This window comes from Apaloderma vittatum, unplaced genomic scaffold, assembly GCF_000703405.1.
Source record: "Apaloderma vittatum isolate BGI_N311 unplaced genomic scaffold, ASM70340v1 scaffold14802, whole genome shotgun sequence".
Classification (NCBI taxonomy): domain Eukaryota; kingdom Metazoa; phylum Chordata; class Aves; order Trogoniformes; family Trogonidae; genus Apaloderma; species Apaloderma vittatum.
The window spans coordinates 472-26,050 of NW_009701996.1; the positions used below are offsets into that span (position 1 = coordinate 472).

Consider the following 25,579-nt stretch of genomic DNA (forward strand, 5'->3'; position numbering starts at 1 on the left):
CCCGGCGGGATTGCTCCGAGGGCGCACTCCCGCCCTCCTGGGGCAGTCCCGGCGCTTCCAGTTTTCCCAGGTCTTGTAAGCGTCCCTTTCCTCTTTGAACACAGCGTTTCGCAAGAAGTGGGGGTAGCAGCTGTCGGGCACGGGTGCCGCGGCCGCAGGGAGCTGGCAGGCAGGGGCAGAGGCTGGCGCCCAGCATCACTTAGAGACCGGTGGCTTCGCGGTGGGTGCGGTGCTGCCAGGGCTAAGGGACAAAAAGCCGAGGACGAGGACTGAATGGCCAAGGTAGGGATGCAGCACGGCGGGAGGATGATTCCTTCGGCATGTGTTGGGGATGTCACTGCAAAGCCTCTGCAGCTCATAGATCTAATGGTAATTAGGTAGAGGACACAATATGCATCAGTGGTTCAATCTGTCATAGTTCAGGAACTTAGTGGTTTAGAGGCTGCATTTTAAATGCACAGAGCTGGGCAAGTTCTCTTCTGCCCTGTGGTTTTAGTCAGTCCAACACTTGATCAGTCTATGTGCAGATACAGCTTCAGGAAAGCTTCTGAACAGGGGCATGACTGCAGTTGGCTGAGAAGCTTTGAATGCATTCCTCTGGGAGAAAAAGCAGATGGAAAATATAACAGAGGCAGGATAGTTGTCAGCAGAGAAATATGCTACAGGTTGTCCCTGGAATTATGTATTTGTATGGGCATAACCCATACTAGATTCGTATTTCTTACGTTAATTAATTGAATTACACTTGCACCAGAAAGCCAAATTGAATGAAGCACTTGCATTTAGCCTTCTCTCTGAAAAGAGCATCTTTCCCAGAGATCACAGCTTAAAAACAAAAGCCAGAAGCAGTAAGAGAAACCAAAAATATATTTTCATTTTACAGAGGAAAGCACAATTAAATGGCTTCTCCAAAACCATCCAGGAATTCTATGGCAAAGGCAGGACTGAAACCAGGTCTCCTGTGCAGGAACAGCTTTCGGTGTTACAGTTCCTTCCCAATTAATGTCATGCAGCTGTTTACCAATTTGGGATGAAAAAAAATTATATGTTAGTGGTTGAATAGGATCTGTGTATAAGCAACATAAAAATGTATTTCCTTTCTGTGCTTCTTTATAGGTTCAGTATATTTGGACAGCAATAGGGAACTACATGATTTATTTCCTGTGGCAAGCTATATTTACATGACAGTATTCCCAGTCATATAACATGCATATATGAGATGTGCTCACAATCGTGTATCCTTGGATCCAGCTACATATAGGAGGCAAACCTTTCCCTTGGTTGAACTTGGCATCATGTTAAGCTCCCCTTCTTTATGTAGCTTTCACACCATGCCTGCTCAGAAAGAACAAAACACTGAAGTTTGTATTAATTTTGAGAAGAATTGAGACTACTAGAAATAAGGTTTTGAAGTGATATTGGTACCTAGTTTGCCATGAAAATACTAGGAGTTGGGAGGTAGGTACCTGGATATTTGAAACCTTGTCCCTACTTACCTTTCAGAGTTCAGTCTTGGTGAAACCAATGGTGACTGCGAATTCAGTGTGCTCCATGCTAATATCTCATGCTTAGTTCCTTTAGAAATATTTTAAAATAATTATTATATTTATTTATTCTTATATATTATTCTTAGAATGTTTCTGCATGAGGCAAATTCGTGGGTTTGTAGCAAGAGCCATGCAAGTGCTTATGTGATGTGGAACTGTCACTACCAGTTCCCAATGCCACCCTGTTATCCCAGCTGGGGCAAACAGGGGTCAGAAAGCAAACATGTCCAACAAGGAATTAGAAATGCATTGTCATTATTGATACAAAAATCAGGCTTTTCATGGGAAGAAGGTCCATGGATTTCTAATTTATATACATGTTACTTTATAATAAATGCATTCTCATCCATTCCTCTCATTCTCCCAAATGGTTTCTGTTCAGCTGAATACTTATATCCTTGAATTAATATTTACGTGTTATATCTGTAGTGTGCGAGGCTGAACTCCTTGTTACTAACAGTGAGCTGTTTCCTTTGTCAAGTGCAAAAAAAAATGTCTTTTGAGTGACAGTATTAATAGTCAGTTTTTACTGCCAGCCGTGATTTTCCTGCAGTCTGAAAAATCTGTAATTAATCTTTGTTATCTGTTTTCCTTGTGTGCTTTGCATAAGTGTAAATTACTAGTATGAACTCAGTGCTGTTATGGCTATGTCAACAGCAAATGCCACTTCTAGCTGCTAGAGTACAGCAAGACAGTGTACAATTAGTACCATGTGGTATTGAATTCATTTACACAGTAATCTATAGGCTTTTCCAGCTTTCTCCTCAAGACAGTGGGATATTAGTCATGCATTAAAGTGGGAAGAATATGCCCTGTGGTTAAGGCAATATGCTAAAAAGCTATTATAGATCGTAAATGAAAACCTTTAGCCAAGTGCCCTGAGAAGGCTATAATTCTGCCAACAGCCGCTGAAGTCACTCGAGTCAAGAGCAATTCCTTAATTGCTTTACTATTAATTTCATCATATATCACAAACAAAAGGGCCTCAGGTTCTCTGTGATCCTTCACAGGAGGAAGGAAATGTTTTGTTTCGTTAGAGTAGATGGTTACTCTGCTTACAAAAAAGTAAAAAGACATCAAACAAACAGAGAAAGAAGTCCTCTCTAAAATGAAGAGATTTCTTTCCACATTTCTACAGCTTCTTAATAGTGTTTTGAAACAAAGAACTGTGACTGAAACATCTTCTAATCTGGAAAGACTATGCAGTACTGAAAGCTCTGGTGACTTCAGCTCAGCTCACTCACAGTTCAGGAAAAATATTTTACTTAGTAGAGTGGTATATTGGGGTGAAATTTCAATTGTAGAAAGAAGTGATATCTCCAGGGGAACAAATATTCTCACACATATGCACAGAAAGGGAAAAATGGGGGATTTGGAAAGAGAACATAACATATGAGGCAGAGTCTGTTTAGAGAAATAAACTTGAAGTGATCATAAACTTGAAAGTGACTGAAGCAAAGAAAGTTTTTCTAGAAAACAGGCGTTCTTCTTTGCAAACTGACGTGGAGTTATGGATGCAGTGTGAGAGATGGCCTACAGCATCTCTTGTAGCACCATAGATCAGGGAACTTAGAAACCAAAAAATGCATAAAATCCATTCTTCCCTGTCCACAGCCACATGAACTACTCTGCGTTTGGATGGTGTTGCATATGTGAATGTGTGTCCTGCCTCTTTCACTGTCTGCAAAGAAAAGGTTCCACCTCAGTGCTAAGAGCTGTTAGCTGAAGCCACAGAAGCCTTAATCAGTCATGTCAGTTATGAATTGATGCTGCTCACCAGCACAAGTCAGGGAAGACCTGGGGAGAGAACTGAGGGTGTCAGGCTGGGCAGGAAGAGCACAGAAACTAAATTAAATGAGCAACATAGTGAGGGGATGACCCTCAGCACCTGCATTACAAAAAGGCAGGTGTCCCTGTTTGTGTTGGAAGTTTACCAGCCTCTGCTGGTGGGTAAATGTTTGACTAGCAAGTGGCTTCCCTTCCTCCTCCACAGTCAAGGGAAGCAGACAGATAGAACAGCACATACACCTTTATATTCTTTTTCTTTAAAATATATTGATATGGACATGGTCAAAACTTGGCTGAAAATACATTAGCCTGCAACCTGGCAATAATCTCCCTGAGCAAGCAGAGGTGACTGCGGGCTGAGTGGAAGATCTGCAGCCCCATATTTGTCTCCAGCCCCTGTGCCTGACCCCAGCCCTCAGCGAGCTCTTGCCCACGGGACAGCCCGCCTGCCCCAGGAGGGCAGACCTCCTGTTCTGCCAGCAGCTACCACTGGGCACTTCTGGGCAGGAAATATCCACTCTCAACTCTTGAAAAAGGTGTTTTGATCCCACCGTATTTTCCTAGAAAATCATTATTTTTCAAGGGAGCCATTACTGAAATGTTAACCACTTCCTGATTTTTATTTTTATTTTCCTCGTAAAAATAAGTCAAATTATGTGAACTTTTCATACCTTCAGTAAAATTAGAAAATATTGCAAGCACATATTGTTTGTATATGTAGTTATTACCAAGCTAATGACTAAAGAACTAATTAGCTAACATAATCCTGAAGTAATGCTTTATTTCATTTTAACTTGCAGTATTTTTTTCAAATCATCAGGCATAGCTTTTGCTGAACAGTGTTGATAAGGTTTCATAGACATATTTACACAGATCTAAAACATAATGTGATGTAAGCCCAAATATCTCAGAATTCTAGTCTAGGTTACTAATCTCTTTTCCAACCATAGCCAGCAACTTGTATTTGGTTAAAGAGTGGAAGAAATAGGGGCATCACTGCATGAGAATTCTTCTAACAGTCTGTTAGACTGCAGAGAGACTTTCTGAGCTGCAGTCTGCATCAGCATTTATCCACTTTTTGTGGATATTTCTAAAATATAGCAGTTAAAAAAATCAGAATCAAAAATAAAGTTAGAAAAAAAAGCTCAGAAATATTACTTCTAAACAAAGCTTCTTTGAAAGAAATATTCTCTAAAGTAAAATTTCAGAATTCTGAAACATTTTTAAAGATTCTAAGTTGTTTATTTTTAAGCTTAAATGTTCTAAAATGGATATTGTGGAGATCCTGATTAATGGACATTTAAAAAAAATATTTATTTTCATTACAATTCCAAGTGGAAACAAGTTTTCAGTCCTTGAAGATTCTCTTCAACATACAAATCCATTTTTAAAAAACCTGAAAGGAGCTACTTTCTGAATTCCTGTGGTCAGACTGATTTCAGAGAAGGTTCTTTTTATAACCATGTGTGCCTTGTGTGGTTTATATAGTCAAGTTTGGGTTTATGGTATTGTAAGTGGAGATTCTATCATTATCTTTGAAAGCCCCTGTTTCCTTTTGGAGGTTGGCTTTTAATGGTATTCACTAGCAAGGAGTTCCACAGCTTAGCCCATCTGTGTTAAGAAGTATTCTCATTCATCTGTTTTATTTATACTTCCCTTTGAATTTAAATGATGAAAAAAAGTAGGGTGATGGACCACGGCTAATCAAATAGCTGTGAAGGACATGAAATAGCATATTTCTTCCACCTTCTTACTGAGAGGTGTTCAATTATCAGCTACAAGATCTTGTATCTCAGATCAGGAATAAAACTTCAAAACAAAAATGTTTGTGTAAAATGGAACATCCCTTCCTCACTGAGCAATCCCAGATCAGAGAAATCTCTTAAAGGGGCAGTTGGGTATCTATCCTGCTTCACCTTGCAGAACTGACCTTCAGCCCTGGGATGTGCTGCTTCTGTAGAAAAATCTTCCAAGAAGCCAGTTACCCAAATCCCTCTCAAAAGGTGATGGTCTCGGTACATCCCTCAGAGTCCCAGTTTCAGATGCAATCTCACTCCATCACAGAGAGACTAAATCCATGACTCTCAGTACCTTTGATCCAATCTTCTCAAAACACATAATTGTGCTCCTTCTTTCTGTCACGCTTGTTTCACCATTGCCTGCTTTCCCCTGTCACATGAAACCCTTCTTCCACATTTATTCTTTCCCCAGTCCCTTTGTCACACTTCTGTTGCTTTTTTTCCAGATAGCACTTGACAGCTTCATGAGAAAATGACCATCTCTTCTAAGTGTGTTGTAGTATGAGCTCGCCCTGCCAGGAACAAGAGCTATGCAGCTGCTTGCTCACCACCACCCTCCTTCCTTTAGGGAGGGAGAAAATTCAACAAATAAAGGCTCGAAGATTGAGATTAGGACAGAGGGGGTTCACTCACTGCTTATGGTCACAGGCAAAAACCAGAAGAGACTTGGAAAGAAAACCAAAAATTTAATTTACCACCACCAGTTTAACCAAACCACTAGATCAGAGTAGGGTGGTAAGAGAAAATAAATACAACCTGGTCTTAAATACTCTTCCTCCCTTACTCCTCCCTTCTGTCCGGCTACCTCCTCCTCCTCTCCATCAGTGCAGGGGTGGCAGAGGGTGGGGTCTGGCTGTTACTCATTGTCCTTGGCAATCCTTCCTCCTGGGGAAGGGGACTCCTTGCAGTCTTCCCCTGATGCCAGGTGGTGTCCATCTCACAAGAGGCAAACCCCTGCCTCCACAGGAGTCCTTCCACTAGCGTGGGAGCCACCTACAGGCTGCAGCGTCCTCTGCTCCAGTGTGGGTCCTCCTCAGAGTTGTGCGTTGCTTCAGGCACATCCTCTGCTCCCACGTCCTCTCTCCCCTGAATGTTCTTGCCACCACCAATCTCCTCGGTTTGCAGGCTGTCATCATCCTGCCATCTCACTCACAAAGCAGATATCTGCCTTGGTGTCTTTCTTCCCTCCCTTCCTCACCGACCATGTTTTTTGCTCTCCTCTCACTTCCCCCTCCTCCAAACAAACGACTCCCCAACAGAAAGGACACAAAGAGAGGCTGGCCCGATACATTTTCCCTCTTAGATACATTGATTGCAGAGGCACTAATTGACCTAGCCTTGGCCAGAGGCAGGTCTGACTTTTACCTGGGCTGGGGGAGGCTCTGGAAGTTTCACAGGCAGCCACCTCCACAGCCTTCCCCCCACTACCAAAAATCCCAGCCAAGACGCAAACCCATGACAACACGAGAGACCATATCTTGTATACTCAGCATTACTTTGATCTGTTGAGTCGATGGCCTTGCCTCGAGCCCCATGTTACCTCCCTGAAGCTCTCTGACCAGAGGGGATCACCACTGCTGCTCCCCATCGCACCTTCAAGGATCTCAGGTCTACCAGTGGTCAAACTGTCTCCAAAGGCATTCACTGCCAGCTTCCGTGCTGAACAGAGATTGGCTCATGTTCAGTCCTTACCTGAGGTGATCAGGAGGAGGGAACTAGCACGTGGAAGGTGGGTGTCCCTACCTAGAAAAATGTCACTGCAGTGTAGTCAGTGGTTTTACTCTCAGTCAGGCTTCCCTGAAGGCAGAGGGGCGAAAGTTAAGCTGACGACACGGACAGTGTTCCTTTTTGTGTCTTCCCAGCAAAACAAAAAACTTCAGCCTGCTGCTGGATAACAGCAATGTTTTGGAGTTAGCCTTTTTAGCACCATTGATTTATTTCAGAGATGGATTACACAATAACTGCAAAAGCAACAACCTTTATTGGAGACCAGTATATGCCTCAGCACCAGTCAAACAGAGACTCAACTAAAGGTGGTCTAACAGACGGGTGAGATTAAGTCCTGGAATAATTGGCAGATAATTTTTCCCCTCATTTAAGTAGGCTGGAAGGGAAGCAAGTGTACCAGCAGATGACTGTTTGGGCATTGGAGCGTACATATTAGTGTGATTTGTTTTTTATCATTAAGTAGCTTTTTGTGGTGTCTGGGAAAAGAAAAAATAAATGAGGGTAATAGGAGTTACAAGACATTACAACATCTTAAATGTTTATGTGGCAAGTTGATATTAATATATCTATAAAAAGCTGATCTTGGCTGGTTCACCTCCCCTTTTTGGAAAAAAAAAGAAAGAAAGAATAAATCACAGCTTTATTTTCTATGGATTTTTGCCAGGGTATTTTGCATTTACATATAATTTTAAAAGGTCTGAAAATAATAAGAGAGAAATAATAAGATAGTTACCTGTTATGAATACTGTGGAGTTTTTTTGTTCTGTCTGAAGTAACCTTGTTTATTAATTGTATCAGCCAGACATCAAGAGAAAGGACCAGCCTTTCTCCCAAAACCAGCTATTTTTCCCAGAGAAAAACTTGGTTTATTTTCTCTGAGGAGGCACTAAATTCACTGATTCAAACTAAATAGCAGAAAGAGGACCTCTATATGATGCCTTTCGCTAGCAAAAATAGCAGGAAGAGCCACAAAGAAAGCAACAAGTGAATTTTAGCCCAAAGCCCAATGTAGTGTTGTAATTAATTGAAAACAGGATGAGTCAGATACCCTTCCAAGTCTCTTGGTTCCACATCATTCCCAAAAAGATGGGCACTGGAGTCTGAAGAGAGTTGACTCAGCCTAAAAAGCTTTCGTTTAGCTCTCCCTCTCACACAGCTGAGGTCTGAGAGAAGTCGCTAATTGGTTCTGAGTTCAGGAGGAATGTCCCTGAGCCAGTGCCCCTCCACGAGAAGTGGTGTGCTCTGCTTACTTCTTCTGTGTCCTGAAAGGAAATGCTGATGGATCTGCCCATCCTTTGATGCTGCCCTGATGCAAGGAAGGAACAAACTGGGAAGTCCAAGATGGGAAGGCATTGCTGTGTTCCCAGATGAGTATATCAAATAACTAGGCCTTGCGATTTTAGATCTAGTACAAGCCTTACCATGCCATGCTTGATATTCGTATGATTTTTCATCTCTCTTATTTAAACCACCATCACCAGTCACAGAAGTGACCAGATGTGTTGGGAGCCAGGATGCAAGGCTTTAACAGGAGGAAACAACCACTGCCTCTGTCTTTCTTAAAGCCAATGAAATCTTCTTCCCTTCCCCAGTTCAGCTCTTACCCCCAAACTCAGGATCAATGCAGGGAGTGAGTGAATGTGCTGCGGATTGCACAATTACCTTGTAACTAAATGTGAACATTTTCTGTTTTAATGTTGAACCTCCTGAAGGGTTAGGTTTTTTCGTTTGTTGTTTGTTTGTTTTCTCTGGGGGATTATTGTTTTTTAATTACGTCCTTGTATATGATCACTTCACAAGAGCATAAATTAAAAGGATGAGTAGATTTTTAACAACAGTATGGGTCTCCAATCTGCATGGCCTAACCACCTAATAACATGTAAGGGCTGTATGCAAATTTATGGTGCTTGTACCCAGAGCTTGAATTTAATGGTTTAAGGCATAATCATTTCTGAAGTATCCATGAATAGAAAAAGCAAAAACTAAATCTTGAAGCTGATTAAATCACATACTCCCAGACAGGTAGGTTAGGATCATTCAGATTGTGTATGACTTCAAAACTTTAATTTGTAGCAATCTTCCACAGAGCACATCACAACCATGGCTGAGACACAGTACAGATCTTTCACTCTATAGAGTGCACCACTGTGCAAAGAAAGAAAAAGGTCACTAAGATAGGGTAGCTATCAGTTAAGCATCATTGGAAGCCCTTTAGCTGGACGGTACTTTCCAGAATATGGCTTAGCTGAGAGACTTTATTTCAGTGTCAGATATATTAATTGGATTTTGAGGGGTTTTCCAGATTGTCATGAATATGACAGGGCCTTTGTCAAGGCTTTAAGGGCTCAATAAAAACTGAAAGTACCTGATATCCCAGGAAAGCATGCAAAAAACATCCTTTTTCCTACTGTTTTTGAGTTGCATATACAAGATGCACCAGAATAGCTATGGAAATAAATGTTCTTTTAAATTGGTTCAGCTAGACATCCTTCACATTTTAATCTTTTCACCCAAGGAGACATCAACTAATCTAACATCTACACATAAGGATTCTTTATTTGTTTAACAAGTGATTTGTACAAGAACATGAATTTGAAACACTAACCTAATCTCCTCCAGCATCAACAAGAGGTATGTCAGGTTGTCTGATGTGAGACCTAATTGATGGCTGCTGTTTCCTTCAGCAGCCAAACCATTATCATGATCAACTGCTTTCTGCAATGAATTTCCTATAATCAAGCCAGTTTTTCATATATTTTGCATTGAACTTACACACAGATTGGTTGAAGCTAATTTGTCTCCAAATTAGCATTCTGTGGACAAAAATTTGCATGCCTTTGTGTTGTTGAAAGTAGTTATTGCCAGTCTGTCCTTGGCCACACCATTTCCTAAGCGCAAAAGACTGTTTCTGCTTTTCTCTTCACTGCTGTTACTCAGGTAGGGGCAATTTTCAGATTAATTTGTAATGGTATATATTACGATATTCACTGAGCTAAATGCAGACACGTTCTCTGGCTTCATTGCACCAGCTTGGTGGTACAAGGATACTATAAAGCTGATCTGGTACAGAAGGGCTGAAGGGTCTGGTAGAAGGTCTATTTCAACAATCCACATAGAAGTAAACCGTTTGTCCAAGAAGCGATAGAGACAAGACTCAGGTCACAGTATGCCAGCTGTGCCTGTTAGACAAAGTATGATGCGAACTAAAAATTTCATTGGTTTTTAAGAAAAGTGTGGTCTTCGTGTTATTTGGTCTTTACTTTTGAGCCATGGAGACTTAAGAGAAAAGACTCTTCAAAGATTTTTGGAGGTGATAAGGTGGAGACCTAACCTGTTGGAGTGGGCAGGCCAGAAAACAGAGCTGTGGCACGTGTCATGCAGAAAGAGAGGCGCAAGCGTGCTCACACCTTTCTTGTCACTGACTGTGAGGTGCAAGAGAAGGTGCTCATGGCTCCTGCTCAAGATGCTGGTACACTTTGTACCATAGATCTAGGGGTGTCTCCAGGTTAGTTCGGTGAACCCTTCTTTTGATTTGCAAACTACAAGCGGTCCGTGGGCTGCCCGTTGAAGAGGTCTTTTCAAGACTTTATCTTTGAATGTTAGGAACTTAGTGACTGAGTATTATTATAGTGCTTTTCTCTCTTGTTTTATTCTCACACCAAGCAGATCCCAGTTCAGTGGACCTCTTCAGACTTCAAGTATATTTTAAAGCTTTACTGAATTTAAAAGGCGAGGCTAAGTATATTCTATATATACATGATGTATATTCTTACTGTAATAAATCTGATCTATTATCTACTACTACCAGCAAAAAAACACTCTGTAAACATAGATATTTTATGATAGAAATAGAAATAAGAAATAGAAAGGGAATACTAGTCAGTGTCAGTATTATAATGAGTGTCATTAATTTGAATTTGTATCAAGAGCAGTATCGAGCTAAATATTCACCAAAAACTTGAATCATCACGTTGCACTGTCTTTCATTGCAGAGTTGTAAAAATAAAAGTAATGTTGCCCAAAGCCAACTTCTGTTGTATCTTGCAACCTTGCTCATTGTCATGCAAAACTTAACACACTTAGTAGTTTAGATGCTGAAATTTTGATGTAGTCTAAATACTAGCATTCAGATTTTTGTGGAGTTGCATGTAAGACCCTTTCTTTACACATCTGTTCATTTTAGATTCTCTAGTGGCCTTGACTCCTTGACTGAAAGTGTGGAAACAGTATCTGTTAAAAGATTGCATTTATAAACACAATATTTCTGGTATTATAAACCATACCGATAACCTGTGACTTCAATCACTTACAAAATCCAGCCTCTCTGAAGTATAGAAGTCTCATCACGTATACAGCTATGTCTGGATGATGCAAATGTTTCTGCTTGTTCAAATAGACTGATACCTTAGCAAAAGATACAGAAACAGTTAAGACCAAGGCTTTGAAGAGCTCCATTTTGAGGGACTGTTATTTTTCATGCTGTTAAAATTACTTTTGATCACATGCTTCAGTATTTAATTGTTTGTACAAAAAACATAATCCTGGGGACACCGATAATCTACTTATTTGGAAAAATGCATGTTTAACAAAATGTACCTTTCAGAAATAAGCCGTTTATAGAAACTTAAAATATTCAGTACAGAGAAGCACTCAAATCCTATAGAGTTCGCTGAAAAAAATACTGTGTATTTCAATAGACTTTTGTTGTTGATTAGGCAATTGTGGAGGTATCACCGCAAAAGTTCTGCTTCTTTTCTTTATAAGAACAGTGTGATTAGCAATATAGGGATTACAGAGTGCATCAAGCAAAGTCCTTCATTAAGAGCTTATTAAACAAAGTCTAAGAACTTTTAAGCTCAAACTGACATTGAAAGCAAGATATCAAAACTGCAAAATGTGTGGCATTTAGTGGGATAAGGCCCGTGCCAGTCCCAGTGAAGAAACTTTATTCCATTTATTCAGAGCTTTTCCCTGCCCATACTTTGCCTTGCCAACCTGAGAGTCATTTACAAGTTGGATGATGTATTTATTTTTTTACTGTATCAAACATTGTTTGTAAATCATAAGAATGGCTTTAGTTACTGTTTAAAAAAAAAAAAATTGTCATCTGTTGATGAGCTCTCCAGACAGAACTGTGACAGAATTGTGTGTGATGGCATCAGCACAGCTAAGCGTGCAGTCACCTCAGGGCTGAGCAGGGATCAGCATGCTGGATGAGGGTGAGGGGTCCTCATCACTTCTACTTGTCTGTGCAGAATGGGAGAGCTGCTGCCCCTCCACTGGTTGTTGCTGCCAGAGTGGGTGAGACCAGAGCAAGGTGGATGTGTTTGCTCACAACACAATCAAACCTCCAGGTTAGCTGTCTGGACACAACCTTAGCTAGTCTTGGACCTCTTGTCAGACCTGTGAAGAAGACATTCATTTTTGATAAACAACAGGGAACATAGCAAAAAAAGAGCTTAGTGAAACATTTTCATTCTGGATAATCGTAAAGTCCATATGAAATTGTTGTTATTTTTATTCTCCTCTACAAGATTCTCCAGGAAAATACCCAGAAAATATTTTCTCCTCGCTCCAAACTGTTCTTAGATCTGCAGCTCATTATGTACTTCTCCCACACTGCAGCATCTCTGTCTTCCTAAGTTAGTGTTACAGTCTTGTTGGATAAATGGAGTGCTCCTGTAAGAAAAGTTTTTAGGGTACTTTCAGAATATAGGTTTTATTTAAAACTTGGAAGTATCATACTCAGATCATACTTTCTTAAGATAACAGAGCTTGAATCTACTTGAAAATCTTTTTTTTTAAAAGCTACTCTAAATTGAAATGAGGGTTGTTAGTGTCTTCTCATGCACAGTGCTAGAAAATGTGAGAACAAAGCCAGTACAAACTTCTTCAGATGTTCATTGTAAAAGCTGTCTAGATACATTCAGCAAGTAGTCTGCATTTTTCCAGACCCTAACAAAAAAGTTCCACGTGTCTCTTCCCTACAAAAAAAAATTTTCTTATTGGAGGGGTTTTTTTGCATGGAACTCATGTTCTGAAGAGATCAAAGTCAGAGGGAGAAAAAAAAAAAAAAACAAAAAAAACCCAAGAAATACTGTATTTTACACTTTGTCTTCCCTGGCAGGTTGTGTGAAAGATATCTTCAAAAGGGCTATTCCTTTTGGAAATCACTCTGTAAATTGTAAAATATTTGATCAAACACTGTTACTTTGCAGAAACAGAAGGAAGCTTTATCAAAAGTGCAAGCTATCTGACCCCCCCTCAAAATGCAGGAAGCTACAGTGCTCAGCAACCTCAGCAGCAATGAGGACAGTGGAGCAGCATGGCCAGGAACATTACTTGGAGCAAAATGTTCATTGTACCACTGCAAAAGTAGAGCATCCTCATAAAAAGTGGTTCTCAAGTGCTGCTCAGCTGAAACAATGGCCTTGAAACAGTGAAGGGCTCTTCAAAACTTTGCTGAAACTAGGGATGGATTTGGACTCTACCTTCAGCAGTGCAAATACAAATTAAAAGAAGAAAGCTCCCCCTGCTCTGTGATTGAATTGTGACATACAAAATTTAGGAAGTGGGCTTTGGGTTGTTAGCAGCACAGGCTTAAGAAGAAGGAGGTGCAATGGGGGTTGAAGACTGGCCTGCCGAAATGGGCACTGCAGAACAGAGTGAGTGTTCCTACCTCAAGCAGCAGGGCTGCAGCGTCCACCTGGGGTGGTGGTTCTATTGATACAGTCAATGCATGGGGTTAATAGTATTTGTCTTCTCGTTTGATTAAAAGAACATCTGTCCAATTTATATTGGACCTGGAGATTAGTAAAGCGATGAAGTAGGCATAATTACAAATTATTTTAGAGTTTTGTAATTACAAACAAATGAAAAAGTCTAAAAGCCTGAATTTTTAGACACAGTGGGTTCGATAATTATCCTAACCTTTTAGGTGCTTATTTCCTAAGGAATTATACCATTACTACTCCAAAGCCTACAAATGAATTCTCGCTTTCTACACACCATGGTTCTGATACTCCACATGGCATTAGCAGATATAGAAAATCTATCCATTTATTGCAGTGACTGATATATACAAATACATTTTTTCCAGCTTCTTGATTCTTTAGCATCAGTAATATTTTCTTCTACATGTATCCTTTCTCTCTGCACAAGTTAAATTAATCTTTTCTTTTTTACATCTTTTAGCAAATGCCTCACTGAACTGCAGACATTATTGTTGATAAACCATAGCAAGGTCATTTGGTTAAAAACAGGAATGATAATTTTTTCACAATATCTATCACATCTTTTCACAAAAGTTTCTTATAGGTGGTGTACTGGCTCATTTTTGTTTAATATTGTCAGTTATGGTCATTCACACTCTTTGCTAATTTTTTTTTCTAGGTACACGAAAATGAAGACTGCCACCAATATCTATATTTTCAATCTTGCATTGGCAGATGCCCTAGCAACAAGTACTCTGCCTTTCCAGAGTGTGAATTACTTGATGGGAACGTGGCCATTTGGTACCATCCTTTGTAAGATTGTTATATCCATAGACTACTACAATATGTTCACCAGTATCTTTACACTTTGCACCATGAGTGTGGATCGCTACGTAGCTGTTTGCCACCCAGTTAAGGCTCTTGATTTCCGTACCCCCAGAAATGCCAAAATTGTCAATGTCTGCAACTGGATTCTTTCTTCTGCCATTGGCCTGCCAGTTATGTTCATGGCAACTACTAAATACAGGCATGGTAAGTCTGTCTTCTGATGCTAAATTGAGGGTTTCAATGTTTAAACTCTTTTCTGCATTGTTTCACTTTGCTGTATTGTCTGACCTACAGCCTGTATAAAAGCAGGTGTCAGTGCAAATTGACCTTTTCAGTAATTTTGCATCTGGCTGTTGTCTGGATGCAGCTCTGCACGTGACCTGTCTTTTACAACACACAGGTCCAGCTCCTCCTGTGAGTCCATGTGCATCTCCCTGCCCTACACAGTTTCTGTAGCGTTTGGGAAAGCGTCTGTGCCTTCCTGCCTTCTGCTGCAAGGCAGTTATGGACTGTTCTACAGCACAGAAGCCTGTGCTTTACCCCAGATATTCCTACTGAATTTGGCAGTCATAGTCACGTTGCACCTAGTCTGACAGGACGTGATACGGAGCGGAGAGCATGTTCTGGATTACTGGTGCTTGAAGACCTTCCATGAAGTGACAGCATCTCAACATAAATCCAAACCCTCTGTTGTGCACAGTTACCAAGTCACAGTTACCATGTCATTCTCTTCCCCATTGCCCTGAAATGTCCCGTCTCATCAGATACTGTAGTTAAACCATCTTTCTTTTCACCAGGTTTTATACCAAAGGTGAAAATGAATCAAAGTTTAAGCATTTATGGCAATTCAGCTCTTTTTCTTATCCAATATACATGTAATTCTGAGCAATAAAATGCGAAAGAGAATATGTTGCTTCAGTTTTGTTTTTCTAACTCCATATGTTTTTCATCACTATGTCCTATCAATGTTTGTGTCGAGGACAAGTCACAGATTGCTTAATTTTTTTAACTCAGTAAATATTTGTTTACTTAGTAAATATTCATATATTTGCTGATGATATTTAACAAAAAAGTGTTTAAAGAAAAGCAAATGAAAAACTGATCCGCTTGTTCTTCTCTGCTGCTCTTTGTTTTTTCTCCAGGCTCTATTGACTGCACACTTACATTCTCCCACCCTGCATGGTACTGGGAGAACCTCCTGAAAATCTGTGTGTTCATCTTTGCCTTCATCATGCCAGTCCTCATCATTACTGTGTGCTACGGGCTGATGATTTTACGCCTGAAGAGTGTTCGCATGTTATCTGGCTCCAAAGAGAAGGACAGGAACCTCCGAAGGATCACAAGGATGGTTCTTGTAGTGGTGGCAGTGTTTATTGTCTGCTGGACTCCCATCCACATTTATGTCATCGTTAAAGCCCTGGTCAACATCCCAGAAACTCCTTTCCAGGCTGTCTCGTGGCACTTCTGTATTGCTTTAGGGTATACAAATAGTTGCCTTAATCCAGTCCTTTATGCATTTCTAGATGAGAATTTCAAAAGGTGTTTCAGAGAGTTCTGCATCCCAACCTCCTCAACTATTGAGCAGCAAAACTCCACCCGAGTACGACAAAACACTCGTGACCATGCTTCCACTGCCAACACTGTGGACAGGACTAACCATCAGGTATGACTAGCAGTGGAGATGTCATCTCTGGAACCGGGCCTCCCGCTTGGAGATGACATGTATTCTGAAGTTACAGTTTATACTGATTTGTAGTTACTTGAAGGTCTAAAGACCTTCAGGGTTATATTTGAAACTGGTGTATGCATACACAGAGACCCCAGTCCTGCATGGTGCTAGTTGTTCTCTCCTTGATGCTCAGAAGCTGAGGGCTTTCAAAGGTACCTTGCAAGACAAGGCCCATCATGCATGCATATACAAAGTGCAGAAAACAATGTTTCATTTCAAGGATGTTTGCAACAGGTGACTTCTTTAGAACTGGTTGGAGATTATTCACAGATTTTTCTATTCATATTACTTGTCTGCTGATGGAGACAGGAGTGGGTCAGAAAATAGGTATCTCTTTTTCTCTCATTGCAACAGTGAATAAAAAAAGAGAAGAAACTGTGCTTGTACACTTTGGATGGATGTACAAAGAGGGCTTACTCAGCCTTGTTTGTCCTGGAAGACATGCAAGAACTAGACAAAAGCTTGTCTACATGCCGTTCTTGAATAATTATCTATGTTGGCTAAGGTGGAGTTTGAGATATAGATATATATGTATAAATATATATACATCCATGTTGAAGAGTATTGTGCCATTTTGCCATTTAAAGGTATACTGAGAATATACCTTTTCCATGTAGAAAAAGCCTTTGAAAAATAGGGATTTTATCCCACAGCAGATACCAAGAGAAATAGATTTACTGTTGTAGTTTTTTATCCAGGCTATTGTTGATTAGCTTTTGCAAAGAAGCTCTTCTGTTAGATGTTCAACATCCATGTTCCTGTGATTAGTCCTGAGAATTTCCAATCCATATCTCTCAGTGAATGTCAAGCAAAACTTGACAGCAAATCATTCAGACATTCACAGAAGTAACTCAAGTACATCGTAAGTACTAGAAAAAGTTTATCATCATCTCTGGAGTTTATTAAAGAGAAGAACAAAAGGCACAAGCCTAGTTCATTCCTTGCCGCATCACCTTTCAGCAATATACTGAGGTTGAGCCTGCACTCGTTTCTCACTTCAGCCACAAGCTGGCTGCCTCCTCAAGGTGCAGAAGTCGATGACTTCTCGTGAAAGCAGTTGCATACCTGCCACTCAGCTGCTGCAGGCGGGAAAGCTCAAATCAGAACATTGCCATCTCCAGACAGAAGAAAATAGTAATTGCACCAGAAAAGAGGAGGGAACAGGCTATAGGGAGAACCTTTACTAAGCATCTGCAGTTGGTATTGTTGTTCACCACCATCTGATTCATCCATGCCTGTGAAATGAGTCAGCACCTGCTCAGTCTTGCGCACATTTTGGTAGTGGAGTAGAACTGCCAGGCTTGGCTAGACACATACATATATGTTTTTATGTGTATATGTGTAAAATTTACTAGGTGTAGTAAATTTATTAAATGGATTCAGCTGTTAATAATGCATATGTAACCCTCAGTGGAGTAAATTTTGTGCACATGTCTGACAACAGGATTGTATCTATAGTACAGTTCCAGCTTTTTACAGTGAAGTGTATATGCACACATCTTCTATATTATTTTTAGGAGACCAGTAGCCTTCTAAATGCCTACACTTAGCAAAGATAAATATGATACTGACTAGAGGCTGAGTGAGATAAAAATCTATTGCCCTGGGCACTAAGTAAACACAGGATAGATGGTCTTTCAGACAAAGATCTTGCAACCTGCACTAACAAGGGAGAGAACCAGCTGAGGCAGGGATGGACCAAACAAGTGAAGTGAGATGCATCATGGTAGTAAGCAGAAAGCTAGTCTCATAGTTGGGTTCCTTGCTGGCTGGGTTTTTCTTCCCATTCAGGGAACAGCGATGAAATTAGTTAAGAAGAGATAAAGGACATGTAAAGAGAAGTGAGGGGGAAGATGCTAAAGGGAGAGGGGAGGAGAGGAAGAGTGTAAAAGAGAAAGGAGAAACTGAATCAAAGAGCAAATATGCATGGAGTAAAAAAGGTGTATGCAGAGCTATGAGAAATTGTTTGACTACCCATTGTTGACTACTTTGGTAGCTCATCCTAGCAACTAGCCATCAGTTTTACCCAGGGCCAGTGAGAAGACAGCACTTGGAAGCTTGTGTGGAATCATAGAATCAGAATCATAGAATGCATTGGGTTCAAAAGGACCTTTAGCGGTCATTTAGTCCAAACCCCCTGCAGTGAGCAGGGACATCTTTAACTAGATCAGGTTGCACAGAGCCCCATCAGGCCTGACCTTGAATGTCTCCATGTATGTGATAGATCCATCCTGATCTTGAACACTTTATCCCTGAAAGTGTTCAAGACCAGGCTGGATGTCATTTTGAGCAACCTGGTCTAGTGAGAGGTGTCCCTGCTTGTGGTGGGTGAGTTGGAACTAGATAATCTTTAAGGTCACTTCCAACTCAAGCCATTCTATGATTCTATATGATTCTATGATCCTATGATTCTATTCTCTGTTGTCCTTATAGATGGATGGATAGGCCTCTTTGCATAGTCTGGTATTTGAAAGAATTTGAAGTGGCCATAAATGGGCCCAATTTCGCTTCCCTCACCACCATCCCTGCAGTCTGACAGATGTGCTTGCTGGATGATGACCTGATCCTTCTTGCTGCTGTGCACACCAACTATTGGGTGCATTCCGTCACACTTTCCGTAATGTCTGTGGGATACATTCACACCAAGCCAGGGCAGGTCACACAGGAACACATCCAGGCGAGTTTTGAAAGTCTCCGGAGAAAGAGAAGCCATGTTCAAACCTGAATATTAAATGTCATTTGTTTTTTTTTCCTCTGGCAAACTTCTCTGTAAGAGACAACATTTCTTTTGTCTGCTACTATCAGAATGACAGACAAGGTTGTAGGACTAATTTACACCGAAAAAGTTCTCTGGGATAGTACTTACAAGTGTAACATCTGATATTTTTTTGTTATTGTTATTTTCTAAACAGAGAAGGCCCTAGGGCAAATGCAGCTTTTGCTCTCAGTAAGCTTTTGTAAATTCTTTTTGCAGGGCATTCTCTTTACAGGTAAGTGCTTTCTGTACAAGAAGGTCTGGTTAGTATATCTGTATTGATCTAAGTAAACTGACAAGTTCTTTCTTGTACAGACAAGGCCTTGGAGAGCATTTGGTATGAATCCTAATTGCATGCTGTATAGTACTCGACACACTGCACATCATTTTCAAAGAAGCAGATGTTCTACAAGTTGCTTTTTTGCCAAGTGAGAATTCTTTACTCCCACTGAAGTTAATGAGAATTGCAAGCTCACAGTCGCTCAACAGCTTAGTGCTTCATACTCTTAAAACACTTAAAAACAGGCATTCACTGGTAGAAGACACAACTGTGTTTTCTGTCAGTGCAAAAGCAGTAACAGGAAACGTCATAAATATTGATATTGTTCTGAGTTAAGATGTTGATATTTGGCCTAGTCTAAGGCTCTTTGGCTTTACCAAAAAGACCTAAATTAAGAGATTGATTATCGTTTTATCAGCTTTTACAAAAAGTGGAAGTTCAGAACTCCTCCAAAGTGCAGCTTCTTTCAAATCCACCAAATAGCATCTGATCCGTAACACTGGTGGTGTGAGCTTTTATGGAAATTGAAGATGCTCAGTGGAGCAACATAGTTCTAAGGCAGAAAAGACAGCAGCTAATCAGGCATGCAAAAATTGAAGGAGTTGTAAGACTGAGACGTTTCATTTCTGTGTTACACTCAACTAATTCTTGTTGTAAAATGCGTAGGTTATATTTCGTCCAAAGTGAGCTTAAAGTCTTGACTGACTTCAATTTTCCGGGAAGCTTATGTAGTCTGACGTTAGCCTGATTCATAACAGAGGCCTTGACAAGTATTTTGAAACAGCTTTTACCTCAGAGGGATAGAGACTCTGCATTAATTTATCTCTGAGATTTAAAAAAAAAAAAGTTTGAATATTTTTTAAACTTAAAATTAATTAGTAATTCTTTTTTTTTCCTGAAAATTATGTTTTCCAAATACCCTTTATTTTTATTAGTATCTACCTGTTAATAACAGGTAGAATAAGAAAATGGACTAGTAATAATTATAGAAATCTTAGAAATTTAATTTGTTTCAGTGAGTTAGTTTCTTTCTGACCCGTTTAAGCTTTTTAGCAGCCTCACCTGAATGTATCCAAGCAACTAGGCAAATTATGTATAGGCACATTTTCAGAACTATTTAGTCATCCTGTGTAACTACTTTTTGTATTTTCAGCTTCTGATGCTTTCTCCTTAACCACCAAAGTGTCTTGAATGCCATAATGGAAGCTGCAGATCCTCGTCATATACTGAAAATGAGGCCTCAGATGTGTTCAGTAACCAGAACCTCTGGTATTTGTGCTCAGTCCTGAAAGCTTTGCCCTTATTCCTTAGACTGGCAGCCACACATAGAAATAAAAAGGATATTAGATTAAAGAAAAAATACTTTTAAATTGAAACAAGGAAAAATTGAAAGCTAGTTCACTTTGATAAAGTAAATGATTTTTTTTCCCAGTACTATATGACAGATTGCAAACAAATATGTGGAATGCTGGTAACTACTGTGCAGAAGCATGACAAAAACTGGGCAGATTCTGTAACTCCAAACCATGGCAGATTCACGTCGGCCTATATTAAAAGAGAATGGCCTTTCTATGTATTTTTAGAATATGGACATATTTCCTTTGTAAATAATATTGTAGTTCAATAATAATAAGGTATTGGTTTCTTAAAAAGCCTATTTCTGGCAAGATAGTGATATCTATAAAAAGTCTGTCTAAATTCCTTAAAACTGGGCTTTCTTTTGTAGCTGATTTCTACTGCCATGGGCCCTTTGTGATTCTTCTAGGTACCAGAGAATATGGAATGTGTTTGTCAGACTATTACATGAGAGGAAACAAGAAAAAACTATGGTATGAGGACCAGAACTGACTAGATGGCTTCTAAGGTTTCCATTGATTGTGGCATTCCTTAAACTGTGAATTAGAATATACAGGGAAGGAAACATTTCACTTTTTTGTTGAAAAATTAGAAAAAGTTTGTTGGTAAAAAATACAAAGGAGGTGCTTCTATTTTATCTAATAAAGATAAGTGAATATGGGCTTCAAAATTAATTTTAGGATCTAGACTTCTACAAAAGAGAGGGACATTTAGATTTAGGATCAGGTCAGTTTCTGGCCAAAAAGGAGCTGAGGAAAAATATTCTTAATACAGAATAAAGAAAATCCCTATATGTTATATTGAAGAAGCTTTTGAGTTATGTTGTGGCCTTGGAGAAATTTATCTATAAATCAGAAGTCCTTACAGCTTCCACTCTGCTGAAATGTGCTTGCAAAACAATCCAGCTCAGAACTGTACTTTCCTTCTCCCTGTCCCGAAATCCTTACTCGTGTCCCATTGTTTTTACAGGTGTATGTTTCCTCTCTTGTCTCAGTCAGGCTTCATCTGTGACTCTACTTCCCCTACCACAAACCCTTTATTTGCAATGCTTATCACCCTGCTTTCAACAGATTTTAATGCTGCAGGACAGTATTTGCTGGGCTGTGGAAAGGGTTGCACACTTTCAGGACATGCTGTGCAGTAAACAGATTTTCTTGATGGAGACAGCTGTAGTGCTGTTGTGCCCATATGCAAATAGGACTTCACATGGATCCCGTGGGCACACAGGGCTTGTTGGTTTTGCTGATGTAAGTCTCAGAGAATTTAAATCTGAAGGTTATCCAGTGTACTGATGTGAGCATAGAATGTATCATTTAAAATACTAACTCCCCTGCAGTTGCTACAAAAAGAATACAGGGAGGGATCAAAGTCCTTCCATACTCATAGAGACTTCCCCTCCTGAAAGAGAATGTTTGGCTTAATATGAAATATATATTTTAATTTAAATTTCAGCTCTACTGATTTTTCTTCATCTTTGAAGGTCAGACATGAAACTTCTCTATGATCATTTCCTCTGCCTTTGTTGATTGATGGCAAAGGTGTAGTCTTGCCTTACTCTCTGAGCTAGCTGTTCAGCTTTATATGGCAGGACAGTAGCTGTGAATAAGAGGTGGACTCCTCTTTCAAAAGAACCACACATGCAAACACACAGACAAACTTGTGGGTGGGAAGAAATCAAGTAATTGTTCATTGTATTTGCAATTTCTTTCCTTTCAGCTGGAACTTCAAGAAGCTGAAACTGCTCCACTGCCGTGACAGGGTCTCCTGCCGCATAGCTCTCAAAGCAATTACGCACCAGTGCCACGGTGTGTCTGGGCAGTATGCTATGGGAATGTGTAGGATACGCTTTCCCTCAAAAAAATACCACAGAGGAAAGTGCCTGCTTTTCCAGTCTGTCAAAAATTGCTTCTGCGGCACTTCTACATTGCACGCAACAGAAGCAAGAACCTTAACAGCAAGCAGAGACAAGAGATATGGGGGCTTGCCAGTCTCCAGTGTTCAAAACAGTCATGTTCACCAGGAATTAGTCTAAATACATCAGTCTAAAACAAAGCTACCGTACCTGTAGCAATCTGACATACTCTTGATGGTTTAAAGCAGGTTGGAAAGAAAAATTCAAAGGCCAGACAACTATAGCTTGAAAAAAAAGTCAGATTTTAATGATGGGAAATAATGGGAAATGAAGTTGTAATGCTATTGGGTACTTGATTTACTCTTAAAGTTTATTTGTAGAGGTGTTTTCTGTGCAGGTCATTAGCGTGCTGTAGTCTCACAAGATCATCTAGAACAACACATTTGCAGTTCAAGGGTTCTTCTCTTACAAGGACTGCATGTTCCACAATTTCCAAGGAAAATATTTCTTTCAGTGCACACTTAACAAAAAACAAAACTCCAAGCTTTACCTTCTGTTTCTCATATAGAAATCACGTCTTCTAGAAGAAATGAATAGATGAAAGTATTCCATGTTGTTACTGATTATCAAATGATCTCCAAACCAGCACAGACTCTATTAAATCCCTATGTGAATAGAAATCCAGCTATAAGCCTGTCAGAGCTAGCACAGGCGGATGATTACTTCTCTTTCAAGTAGTTCCTCAAATTTCAGCTGCCCTGTCAGCAACATTTTGCGTTTGTGAGTGACAGTCCCTAAGTGGAATGCTTGGAGCAGTTAATGCATTAAAACAAACAAACAAACAAAAAACAAACAAACTAGTTACATTTTACTAGACATATGTTTTTTCTTAAACAAACACATAATATATTTGGTTTTCTAACTAGCATAATACAGTTTGCATCTCCATTTTGTATTAGCTGCTAAAACAGATTTAAGATTTATGAAAGAAACGTACCGAAGTAAATGTCACCTTGGCTGTTTTCTAGTATGAAAAATACAAGTATCAACATAGGTAATTTGTGGTGCAATGGTATTTTCTAGCCATTGTTTGTTACTTGCTTTGTAAATAAATCATCAGTAGTTAACCAGGGGAAAATATACTTTGATGAATTTAAGTGTATTCTAAAATACAACTCTGTGGAACAGGGTTTTCTTGTCTTTTTATTTCTGCAGCCAAAATTTATTTATTTTCATTGTTAAAATCCATGTAACAATATGCTTTTAATGTGAAATTGTTTGTTTCTGCCTTAGATCGTGTAATAAAGATTGAAGGCCAAATGCTTGCAAGTTGTAAATTAAAGTAATATTTGAGTTTCATTGTTGTGTTGCAGCTAAATATGTAGCCCTATATATCAGCAGAATATGACACTAGATATAGCAGAAGTGCCTTAATTGTTTTTTTCCCTTTTCAGTTGAAAATTCCACTGTACTGTCCCAGGGATTTAATGTTTAATTTTTAACTAGTTTAGCAGGATCTTCTCATAGTCATTACTAACATTAAACCAGAGTCATCACCATTCTAAGAGGTTTTGCATCTAATTTTGAAACAGCATATGATAGGCACTCAGAGGGGTTTGACATATTATTTTGCACTTCACAGCAGTATTATTTAGTTAACAAGAAGAACATAGAAGAACACAGAAATGCAAATGGATTAGCATCATACAATGTCATTACTATCCGATAGGTTCTGAATAATCTGCCATGTCTTCCTTACATGCAAGTACCTCACAAAATTGAAATACAGAGAATGACTATTTGAAAAGTCTTCACTGATTGGTTAGAAATATGTTTAATTAAACTTAGAATCATAGTTTCATGACGAGCCAAAAGTTCATCAGTTTTCACAGAATTTGCATTATGAATTAAAACCATCATTTATTCTGTACTTGGAATGGAATGAAGCTCATAGGCAAAATACTATAACTTGCCAACAAATAACCCAATATTTTTAAATGTATTTTCAGTTCTACCGTACAATAATTAATTGAGCAACCTGACTGTAAATATTTTTAGCAGTAGTAATGTTGTAGCCTTGATGGCCTAAGGATATGAGGAAGCAAATTTTATTAGCAGAGCATTAGCTAAACTAAGTAAAATGTCTTGGTTTTTTTCCAGAAGGCTTGAATGTTCATTGGTGGTGCTTTGCAGTAAGTAGCTTATTATTACACAACTTCTGTATCTGCATTGTAAACCTTTAATAAAAATGTTTGTGTTTCTTGTATATTTGCAACATATTGTATTCAAATACAATTTGATTACCATATTATGCCTTATGGTAATAGCTTAGCTTTAAAAAGTGCCATGCAATCAACTGATACCAACACAACTGCCTTCTCAGATTAAGTACCTGACTGCTTTGAAGAAACATCAGGGTTTTTTCACTTTAAAAAGGGGAAATCTCAACAGTTCATTATTTTAAAAAAGTAATAATTTGAAAACCATATGGGCAGAGTTTGATTTTGATCCAAACTGCACACATCCCTCCTGTGCTGCAAACTCGCTGTAGGGGCTCAGCCGCAGGAGCCACATGGGAGCCTGCCTCCTGCAATAAGAAAGATGGAGTGAGCAAACCTCTTCCAGTTTCTGGCAGACGGAGGCTTCCCGGGTGCTTTCCTATTAAATTAAACAGCCTGGGCACACGCCTAGGCACTGGAACAAGCTTGCCCGGAGACAGGGTAGAGTCTGGCACTTCTGCATGGTTGCCTGCTGACCTGGATGCTCTTATACCATTTTTGGAGGCTACAAGAATTTTCTAGCTTAAACACAAGCTGTTTTGTCCCTGTGGGTTTCAATGTTCTGACAATGTTACTGGGAACATTTTCTCTGTAGTTGTAAACATATTCAGAATTTTTAAAAGACTTTGGTAATTTTTTTCTGTATGGAGTGACTGGGCAAATACCTCAGTCTATAAACTGGCAAAGGTTGTTACCTAAAACATAGAATCAGAATGTTCAGGGTTGGAAGGGACCTCTAGAGATCATCTAATCCAACACCCCTGCCAGAGCAGGATCCCCTAAGGCAGCCACACAGGAATGTGTCCAGGCAGGTTTTGAAAGTCTCCAGAGAAGAAGACTCCGCAACCTCTCTGGGCAGAGACCTCTTCTTCCTCTAGCAAGGAGGCCCATGGTTGAGTTGTGCTGAAACATTCTTGTTCTGCAA

General features: G+C 39.6%; 1 protein-coding gene across 1 annotated transcript; it reads left to right on the forward strand.

Annotated features, from left to right (window-relative positions):
• Positions 1-14,255: 14,255 nt before the first annotated feature.
• On the forward strand, positions 14,256-22,381 carry OPRM1 (opioid receptor, mu 1). The gene is made up of 3 exons (XM_009879371.1): positions 14,256-14,607; positions 15,546-16,066; positions 22,240-22,381. The coding sequence occupies exons 1-3, from the start codon at positions 14,265-14,267 to the stop codon at positions 22,276-22,278; spliced, it is 903 nt and encodes a 300-aa protein (XP_009877673.1). The 5' UTR covers positions 14,256-14,264; the 3' UTR covers positions 22,279-22,381.
• Positions 22,382-25,579: the final 3,198 nt, after the last annotated feature.

Coding starts and splice junctions, on each gene's coding strand:
- OPRM1 (XM_009879371.1), top strand. CDS start 14,265: ATGAAGACTGCCACCAATATCTATATTTTCAATCTTGCATTGGCAGAT. Junction 14,608..15,545: donor AACTACTAAATACAGGCATG/GTAAGTCTGTCT, acceptor TTTTTTCTCCAG/GCTCTATTGACTGCACACTT. Junction 16,067..22,239: donor TGGACAGGACTAACCATCAG/GTATGACTAGCA, acceptor CTTTCCTTTCAG/CTGGAACTTCAAGAAGCTGA.